Source organism: Octopus bimaculoides, chromosome 26 (assembly GCF_001194135.2).
Source record: "Octopus bimaculoides isolate UCB-OBI-ISO-001 chromosome 26, ASM119413v2, whole genome shotgun sequence".
NCBI classification, from domain to species: domain Eukaryota; kingdom Metazoa; phylum Mollusca; class Cephalopoda; order Octopoda; family Octopodidae; genus Octopus; species Octopus bimaculoides.
The window spans coordinates 22,599,126-22,609,528 of NC_069006.1; the positions used below are offsets into that span (position 1 = coordinate 22,599,126).

Genomic DNA, 10,403 nt, shown 5'->3' on the forward strand with positions numbered 1-10,403 from the left:
TATATATATATATATATATATGAGCCGTAAAGTGGATTTGGCGAATATACACACACACAAATATGTATGTAGATATGTGTGTGTGTGTGTATAATTTTTATTAAAGCCAGAAAAATCTTCACTAACTGTACCTGAGAGCCTGATGAGTGGTAACATGAAACTGAAGATTATTTCACCTTTAATAAAATCCATATTAGTCTACCTTTGGTATTCAAGTACTATTTTTTCCCACTTTGTTTTGCATTTATGTACTTACTCTGTACATAAATGAATATATACATACATTCTTATGTACAGAAAACAAAAGGCAAAGACAGGTAAGGCAACAAGCAGGTGTGTTAGTTTGATGCTTGGGAAGAATGGAAAAGTCTTGTTGCTTGTTGTTCCCCTACCTGTCTTTGTCTTTCGTTTTCTGTACATAAGAACCATATATAATATATGGTCACATGGTCACCCCGATTTGATCCCGCCTGACTGAACTTCCCCCTCTCTTGGACCCTCATCTCTCCTACCTTCTTCTCAGACCTTTGGTACCCTCCTTATCCACCTTCCCATCACTCCACTTTGGTTACCACTGGAACTTTACACTTATTGGATTCTACCGTCATGGATCTCACTGTACGCTGTCGTTCATTTATGCATACATATACGTGTGTGTGTGTGTGAATAATATACACATCATTGTTGGCACTCCGTCGCTTACGACGTCAAGGGTTCCAGTTGATCCGATCAACGGAACAGCCTGCTCGTGAAATTAATGTGCAAGTGGCTGAGCACTCCACAGACGCGTGTACCCTTAACGTAGTTCTCAGGGATATTCAGCGTGACACAGAATGTGACAAGGCTGACCCTTTTGCATTACAGGCACAACAGAAACAGGGAGTAAGAGTGAGAGAACGTTGTGGTGAAAGAGTACAGCAGGGTTCACCACCATCCCCTGCCGGAGCCTCGTGGAGCTTTAGGTGTTTTCGCTCAATAAACACTCACAATGCCCGGTCTGGGAATTGAAACCGCGATCCTAACCACTGGGCCATTGCACCTCCAAGAATATACACATCAGGATGATGGTATCTGCTGTTTTGAATGAGGCAAAGAATCAGAAATCAATGAACGAATATTACAGAATGGTATTAGCTGAAGATACAATTCAGAGGTAAGACATGTGACACAGTTAATAAGAGAAATAGCAGTTAATGCTTAATAAATTTATGGAGAGAAAGAAGGACAGAAAAAGAAAGAAAAATAAAACATATAAAAATGGATACTATTATAATCCTATTGATCTGGTTAAATGTCTTAGTCATGTGAGGTCTTCGGGTTTTCCTTGGTATTTGCTTAAAAATGTCCTTTAAGTCCTTAAAATGATGCATCTGTTAGCAGTACGGAATATAGTGGCATACCGTTTCTCACATTTAATCTTTAAACCATAAACAAAGTTTTGTACATGGAATAACATTTCTCATCAGATTTATTGCCTTACCAAAATTCATTTCTTAGGTGGTGATGCATCTGTATGTTTGTGTTAGGTGTGTGTGTGTGTGTGTGTGTGTGTGTACGTATTTCTTTTCTTTTTTTTTTTTTTTTTTTTTTTTTTTTTTTTTTTGTTGACATTCTTCACCTGAACCTTTCAAGTAGGGATCTAAATACACTGACCACTCACATTCCCGTTCTGCAACAACAGTGACAGAAAATACGATCAGTATAGATGCACTGTAGCAGTAAGTTCACAAATGAAACAAACAAACTCATTGCCTGCAACACCACCGCCACCGTCACCACCGCCACCAACAGCAATTTACATTGGTTAGAAAAGCCTACGAACAAACAGGCTTTCAATATGCTGTCGGGTGGAACATACTTCAAATCCCAATCTGGTTTCCTTTGCACCAAGTTATTTTTTACCACCACGCCGTCGAGCTTTGTTATTAGATCTCATTTTCGGGGCTGTACTTCCTGAACCGACATTGAACATTGCAGTTGTTTGACCTGACAAAGAAAAATTTTTTTTTTAAATATATAAATAAAACCATAAAGTCCATTATTTATGCAAGTTTATATTTGGTACAATTGATGTAAGTAAATTAAAATCACTTTTCTTCTTCAAAACACTCAATAAATATGAAAGGATAATGGAACCAACATAAATTGGCTGATGCTGGATTAAATTTTGAAGACAAACAGGGAATCTTGCAGGGAATTAAAATTAGCTTTCAATAGTTGCAATCTTCCAAAATATGCTTTTCACTTTCCACTGGCATGAGTGTCAATCAGGCGGTACTGTCATGGGCCATGTCAGCGATTTTGGTTTGTTTACAATTGCCTTAACAGGTCTTCGCAAGCAAAGTTCATTGTCCAATGAATGAGGGATATATATATATATATATATATATATATATATATATTGGAAGCTTTGGAGGTGATGTACAGGAATTATATATTAGAAAAAATAATAATCAGATGTCTGGATGGTTGTACATTTACAGATTTTTTATTGATATGTCACATGTTTTATAAATTAGCGCTTTCACGTAGTCTTTGTAGGGTTATCAAATTTTGATTTCACCTTGAGAGGATGTTTCTTTTTATAGTATTATAGTATTTTATAGTATTCTAAGAATAAACAATCACATCATCAAAATCTCAACGCTACAAGACAATACACAATTAATTCAAAACAATGGGAATAAATAAGAATTACACTGGACAGAGTAATCTGGATGCTAAAGAGTTAAGCAACATCTACTTACCAAAATTAAACTGTGAAGTCCCTGCCATGGAAGCGCTGAAGTCATAACCTTGGCTAGTACCAGACTGGGTGCTTGGAGTCTTACCAAAAGTGAATATCTTTGTATTTTGGGCATTAGCTCCATCGGCTGGTTTTGTTGTGGCAGTTGCTGTAGCAACTGGCCCACCGAATATGGCCGGGTTACCACCTGACTGAGCATTGGGTGTTGCTGCAAACCCAGGAGTATTGAGTGGTCCAAACAATGGCTTTGCCATGCTTGCAGCGGGTCCAGTGGCAGCAGTGGTGTTAGGCACTTGACCGAAAATAGCTGGGGGTTTAACGGCAGTCGATTCTGCAGCACCTGGCTGGCCACTGAAGATGCTGGGTTTGCTTTCAAACCCAGATCTAAAAGGAGTTGGTTGATTCCCAAAAGGAACTTGACTTCCGCTGTTGGAATTGAGAGCGAAATTAAACTTCTGGTCAGGCTTTTGCTGCTGCTGCTGCTGCTGTTGTTGTTGTTGTCCACTACTGCCAAAGATGACAGCTGGTGTTGGAGACTATTTTGGATTAAAAAAATGAAAAAAATTAAAATCACTCAAAAGCATTTCTATAAACAAGGACATCTATATGAAACAACAGTTGTCTTCAGATAAGGCACAAGCAGATATAATCAAAGCTTTCATCAGTCAAGGGCCTATAGGAGAACACACTTGCCCATGATGCCACACAGTGGGTCCGAACCTGGAACTACATGGTTGGGAAACAAACTTCTTAGCACATAGCCACAAGAGCTGCATCGCTTTACATCAAACAGTAAGTTAACCATAGCATAAATTGAGCACTAGAATGAACTAAATTACTGAGGTCAATATGACTGGCTAAAACCGATAGAAGAAAAAGGGACAACACAGCCTCTTACATACTGTAAAAGAGGAGATGGTCACAGCGAAAATGCCTCTGGTCATACAGAAGTTTACTTAATCAGGGATGACTTTGGGTTCCACAATAGCCTAGAGAATGTGCCTTAACCTTTTGGCATTTAAACCAATTCATATTTAATCCAAATATTCCACCGGTTTTATGTTCAAACTGGCCAGATCCAGCCTCTCACACCTACCCCAAAATGCCACTTTAAAATAAAACAATCAAAACATTCAAATCTCAACGATATGAGATGAAAAACAAGGTCGATAAATAAGCACTAAGAGTAATATGAATGCTAAAAGGTCAATGCTATAAAATGCAAAAAAAAAAATATATATATATAAATAAAAAAAAATAAATCAAAGCTCAAAGAGTGAGGGATTATTATTTACAATGGACGGACAGGTGTCCTCACCTTGCTTGTTGTTACCACAAAGTTTCAGGATGTACTCTCCAGGTTTCATCAGGTGTTCTGGAGGAATTTTGAACCCAACCCTATAATTGACTAATGGGGTACTCTGTTTTCATTCCTAAGGTATTCTGATGTTATTTTTTTCCCATGTCCCTGCCTGGGATTGAACTCAGAATCTGAGTAGTAGCCTGCTTTCTCATCCACTATGTTATATGCCCATTGGCAATTATAGAGTGAATTTTGGGGTTTATAATATGGGAACTAATATTAAGAAAAGATAAAATATTAGGTTTATAAGCCCAAAAGTTCACTCTAGAATTGCCTACAGATATATAGTGCAGTGCATAAGAGTGCGAGCTACTACTCCAATTCTGAGTTCAATCCCAAGTAGGGACTTGGGAAAATAATATCAACAGAAAAAAAATAAACATTAGCAAAAAAGAATTAGTCAAAATAAAAGGTTGTGTTCAAAAACCTATCAGAAGACCTGATAAAGGCTGGAAAGTACATCAGCCAAAATGTGTTAACAACAAGCAAGGTGAGGACAGTTATCCATCCATTGTAAATAAGGTACATAATTCTTCATCTCCAAAAATATAGAATAGTGAGAGATTAGTAATTACCTGTGCATTAGCTGAGCCAAATATACTCGAAGGAGGTTTACTTGTGGAATTGATAAGAGCAAAATTAAACCCAGCAGATGGGCTGGAAGTATTGGAGCCGAAAACATTTGTGGTGGCTGAAGGAGCAGCAGCTTGGGCCTGGCCTGTCTGAGATGCATCTTTGAAGCTGCCAAATGTGGAAGGGTTTGAGAATATGGCTGCAGCAGCAGGTTTGGTTGTCGAGGAAAGCGTCTTTGTAGATGCAACCATGCTGGGTGCACCAAACGCAGAGCTTGCGGTGGCTGTAGGTGTGCTGAAGATGTTCAGTGCTGTAGCTGGTGTAGCAAAGACAGTAGCAGTGCTGACGATGCTAGAGCCACCAAAGATTGGTGATGCTGCAGCCGTTTGAGGTACTTTAAAGATAGAATTTGAAGATGGTGCTGCTGCAGCAGTTGTCGCTGTAGTGTTGGTTGCTGCTGGTGTTGCTGTGGTGGTGCTTGAAGACCCAAAGATGGAGGACACGGTAGAAGAAGGAACTCTGAAAACAGGTGCAGGTAAGGAGGTGGAAGCCCCAAAGATAGATGATGTAGATGTACCTAGACCAGATGAAGTAGCAGTTGAAGGAGAGCCAAAAATAGGGGCAGCTGCAGAAGGGGAAGCACCAAATACTTGTGAAGTTTTGGTTGTAGAAGTACCAAAGATAGGTGCAGAGGTAGTAGATGATCCAAAGACAGGAGCAGTGGTAGAAGAAACAGCTCCAAAAACAGGGGCAGTGGTAGAAGTGGAAGATCCAAAGATAGAAGGTGCGGCAGATGTGGAAGCTCCAAAGACAGGAGTAGTCGTAGAAGTGGAGGCTCCAAAGACAGGAGTAGCTGAAGAAGAGGAGGTTCCAAAGACAGGAGTAGTGGTAGAAGTGGAGGCTCCAAAGACAGGAGTAGTGGTAGAAGTGGAGGCTCCAAAGACAGGAGCAGTAGAAGAAGTGGAGCCTCCAAAGACAGGAGCAGTGGCAGAAGTCGAGGCTCCAAAGACAGGGGTAGTGGAAGAGGTGGAGGCTCCAAAGACAGGAGCAGCAGTAGAAGTAGAGGCCCCAAAGACAGGAGCAGCAGTAGAGGTGGAGGCTCCAAAGACAGGAGCAGCGGTAGAAGTGGAAGCTCCAAAGACAGGAGCAGCAGTAGAAGAGGAGGTTCCAAAGGGTAATGAGAACCCCCCAAAGGCAGCTGTTGTAGTAGTGGCAGTAGTAGTAGTGCTAGTAATGGTGGTAGTATTAGAGGATGCATTAAAGACAAATTTTGCAGGGGTAGTGTTTGGTGCACCAAATGCAACAGAAGATGCAGCTGCAGTGTTGCTGGTTGGCTCATTCTGGCTGGCTGCAGCATTTCCAAATACAAATAATCCTGATGTGTTTGTTGCTGAGGTTGAAATGACATTTGAGCCGGTACTCGGACTAGTGTCTGCTTTAAAAGACGGGAAACTGGCAGGCGATGCATTCGTTGCATCTACTTTCTGTGCAGCCGCTGGGGTTGTGGCGGCTGAGCTCACGACAGAAGTACCTGCACCAAAAAGATTTCCAATGGTTGTAGGAAACGCAAAGCCTGCTTTTGGACTGACAGAAAAACCTGCAGTTGAAGGGGCCGAAGTGGAAGAGGATGGAGACTTCATGGCATCAATAGTAGTGGTGGCTGATGGAGTTGACAATGGAGAAGAAACTGGGGAGACAGGTGGCACACTCAGAGAGGCACTGGGTGCACTAAATGGGGAGCTGACGTTAGCAGGAAAAGATCCTGTAGGGGCAGCTGTAACATTTGGACTGGATGTGATAATAAATTGAAAACCAGAATTCGAACTGGTTCCTGGAAGGCTGGAACTGCTGACAGTTGTACAAGTTGTGCTCGGTTGGGGAGCAGTTAGAGATACACTAGGCTGTGCTGTTGTTGAACTTGAAGGACTCGTCACTTTTGAGTTGAATGGAAAATTGCTTTTCATCTGGATTTGTGAGGTTGGTGATGATGACGACGACGGCGATGATGATGATGATGGTGCTGTGAGTTTGGCATCTGTTTTGAAGGATGAAACAAAAGTTTTACATATATTTTAAGAGACATTTACATAAAAAATAAAACGAACAACAGAGTTCAATTAGATATAACCTAACAGATATGTGTGTATGGCCTGGGTATGACTTTAACTCTTTATATATTGATTAGGAGCTCAATACACAGCATTAATTAAATTAATTAATTGAAACAAAAGCAGTGTATTTCAACAGAAGGAAGGTAACAAATTAGTTAATTCCCTAATAGGAAATTTGTCAAATGTGCCAGTACCACATGACTGGGCTTCGTGCGGGTGACACGTAAAAGCACCCACTACACTCTCTGAGTGGTTGGCGTTAGGAAGGGCATCCAGCTGTAGAAACTCTGCCAAATCAGATTGGAGCCTGGTGTTGCCATCCGGTTTCACCAGTCCTCAGTCAAATCGTCCAACCCATGCTAGCATGGAAAGCGGATGTTAAACGATGATGATGATGAATGAAATAACATGAAATATAGAAATACTGACCTGAAGCCTTTGGATAAACTGACGTTGATAATGAAGGTAAGGGTGTGATCATGGAATTGATTGATGTAGTGTTGGATGTGAGGCGGGTGGGCTGTTCTGATGATGATGGTGATGAAGTGAGAGTTGTAGTAGTTGCTATGGACTTAGGCGACAACGATGCTGTTACAGACCAGGCTGTTGTAGTGGTTGTTGTTGTTGTTGCTGCTGGTGCAGCTGATGAGAGAAGGGATGATGGAGAAGACAGAGACAAAGAGCCAGAAGTGGTTGCAGTTGTTTGACTGGCATCTGTTGAGGATTTGCTGGTAGAAGTTTCCAGAGATTTTGTAGAAGAAATTAAGTTTTTAGAGATCTCAATGCCTACAAAAAAAAGAAGAAAAAAACAGAAATTTACTGAGGAAGATGCTTTGTACACATTTTCAGTTCGGTTTTAGGTGAAGGACCCTTCATCCTGCAAGTACTATCATAAAATGGATCCTGCCCCACCACCAATTGACCAACCAATCAGAAGTGCCTGCAAGCCTCCATTCCTCCCGCTTCTAGAGATCTTTTTCAAAGGTGATGGGCACTACCCTCTCTCTTATGGCTGAGTAACCAAAAAAGAGACAACAAACAACAAAACAAAATCTCTTCAACGAGATTTGAGTTTCAATGCAATTTTGCTAAGAGGAAATGGTTTCAAGAAAACAATGCAAACCCTCACCTGTCTTTGCAATCATGAGGTCTTTGTCTGTATTTGAAGCCTTGTCATTGGCAATACTATCCAGCATCTTTTCAACCCTCTCCTGTTCAGCTTTGCGGTCGTTCTCATAATCTTGCTTGGTTGCGTAAACATTAGCATATGATAGCTATGAAATATTCAAATGTTATATGTATGAGTATATATATATAAGCATGTAGTTTTTGCTTATTGTGTGCTATAAAAACATAAAAGTGTTCAATAAACTTTATACTGCAACAGATATTGTGTACACACACACACACACACACGTAGCCCAACAAATGTCCAGTTTTACTGTGTCCATGTCCAGTTTTACTGTGTGAAATCTTATCTGAAATAACACTTACTGACCAAAGACAAAAATTTTGTTACACAGTGTAATCATTTTACAAGGAGACACACGCTTCCAAATTTGCCAATCTAGTTGATCACACTTCCAAATTTGCCAATCTAGTTGATATCACAAGTGAAGAAAATGAAACTAAAAATTGAAAATAGATACAAAAATGTACTTACTTTGTCCAAATTAACACCTGGTGTGGTAAAACTTAAAAGCTTCCTCCTAGGGAGATCTGCTGCAGTTTTTTTACTTTCCCCAGGACTTGTGTTACTTGTTAACTAACAAAACAAAAAAAAAAAAAATTAGAGTAAAATTTAACGAACGATTATAAAAATAAATTTAATTCCCCATACTGACCCCCAATAAAGATTTCACCTTATGTGGCATGAAGCACCACAAGAGAATACCTAGCTACATGCCGTGTTGTGTGCAGACCCCACCACCCACTTCTTTCCGGAATTCCCTCCCCTGCATCGCTCTTGATCACCAGAATTGTCTTTCAACAAGAGTTTCACTCTTTTGCATTCAGATTACTCTGTCACAGGTAAAGCTTATTTATTCACATTAGCTTGTATTTATCCTGCTTTAGTTTTGAAACTCTGATGATATGATTGTTTATTTTTAGACTGACATTGTAGGGTAGGTGTGAGAGGATGGATCTGACCAGTTTGAAAAAAAAACAAAAAAAACAGGTAGAGTATTTTGGCTGGATATGGTCAGTTTAAATGCTAAAGGGTTAAAAGTGGATATGCCATAAAACTGAATAAAACACCAGCAGAAATAGTATTTAGATGTCTTAGAATTTATAACAGAGTTTTGGGGTTACCTGAGGTGTGTGTTCAGGTAGTTTCTCTGATGAGGTGTCTACAAGACTGTCTTCTTTCCCTGATAGGTCCAGGCTTGGTTTCATAACTTTGCTACATGAAAGAGGAAGAGAGAAAGAGATCAACTGTGAGCAATTGTTACATTCTTTATATACAGATTCATTTTAAATACACAAAAAGACACAACACACCCAATAAAACAAACAGTGGTTCATTGCACATTTTAATTTTTTGTTGTATTTTATTCCTTTTTTTTTGTTGACCCCATTGGACAGCTGTAATTTCATCTCAGTACAACAAACTGAAATGAAGGACCACGTGAATAATATACAATATTCTCTGCTGGTCACAGAAACTTTTCCACTCTATGGTAGCTATCAATTTCAATGAACTGAGCTGTTGAGAGTGAAGAGCATGCACCAGTGACATTGCAGAGCTGTTGGCAGGATCTGAACCAGTAACCCTCAGCTTAGTAGGCTCATTTCTTAAACTTAAGAGATCGATAGAATAAGTACTGGGCATACAAAGAATAAGTCCTGAGGTCGATTTGCTTGAATAAAGGCGGTGCTCCAGCATGGCCGCAGTCAAATGACTGAAACAAGTAAAAGAGTATTGAATGGCTTTGAGGGTCCAACCAAGTAAAAAACGAATCAAAGGGATCCACAGACAAAAAAAAGGATTGAGAATCCCTGATCTACAGCATTAAATTCTGTTGAGAGAAGAATGAAAGAGAAATAAATAAAAACATACCCAAGAGGTTTCTCTGTTTCTAGTTCAGAAATGTCCTCATAGTTTTCCTTGGATTGTCTCAGATGCTGGAAGGAACCATCATCAGCTGAGTCAGAAAGCTTGCGCTTTCGAATTTCTTTCTACAAATACAAGGAATTATTTTCCCTTCTCAGCAAAGGTGTCATTTCAGGTCCATAGAAAGAGACAGATCGAGAAACAGACAGACAGAGGAGTGTGTGTGTGTGTGTTTAATACAAAGAGTACAGAAGGGAAGTAACTAGACAAAGAGAGAGAGAGAGAGAGACGGAGAGCCAGACAAACAGAGAGAGAGAGAGAGAGAGAGAGAGAGAGAGAGAACCAGACAGATAGGGATAGAGAGAGAGAGAGCTAGACAGATAGGGATAGAGAGAGACAGACAGACACAGACAGAGGAATGTGTGTGTGTTTAATACAAAGAGTACAGAAGGGAAGTAACTAGACAAAGAGAGAGAGAGAGAGAGAGAGAGAGAGAGAGACGGAGAGCCAGACAAACAGGGATAGAGAGAGAGAGAGAGAGACCCAGACAGATAT

At 40.1% G+C, this 10,403-nt stretch overlaps 1 protein-coding gene across 1 annotated transcript in view; it reads right to left on the minus strand.

Annotated features, from left to right (window-relative positions):
* Window positions 1-1,190: 1,190 nt before the first annotated feature.
* LOC106876517 (serine-rich adhesin for platelets) overlaps window positions 1,191-10,403 on the minus strand; it is a 15,247-nt gene continuing 6,034 nt past the window's right edge. The window contains exons 6-13 of the mRNA XM_014925094.2: window positions 9,855-9,973; window positions 9,107-9,197; window positions 8,457-8,558; window positions 7,923-8,067; window positions 7,223-7,579; window positions 4,685-6,717; window positions 2,748-3,282; window positions 1,191-1,986 (exon numbers count right to left, since the gene is read on the minus strand). Coding sequence (XP_014780580.1) covers window positions 1,892-1,986; window positions 2,748-3,282; window positions 4,685-6,717; window positions 7,223-7,579; window positions 7,923-8,067; window positions 8,457-8,558; window positions 9,107-9,197; window positions 9,855-9,973 — 3,477 coding nt within the window. The 3' untranslated portion in view covers window positions 1,191-1,891. The remainder of the gene's footprint in view (window positions 1,987-2,747; window positions 3,283-4,684; window positions 6,718-7,222; window positions 7,580-7,922; window positions 8,068-8,456; window positions 8,559-9,106; window positions 9,198-9,854; window positions 9,974-10,403) is intronic.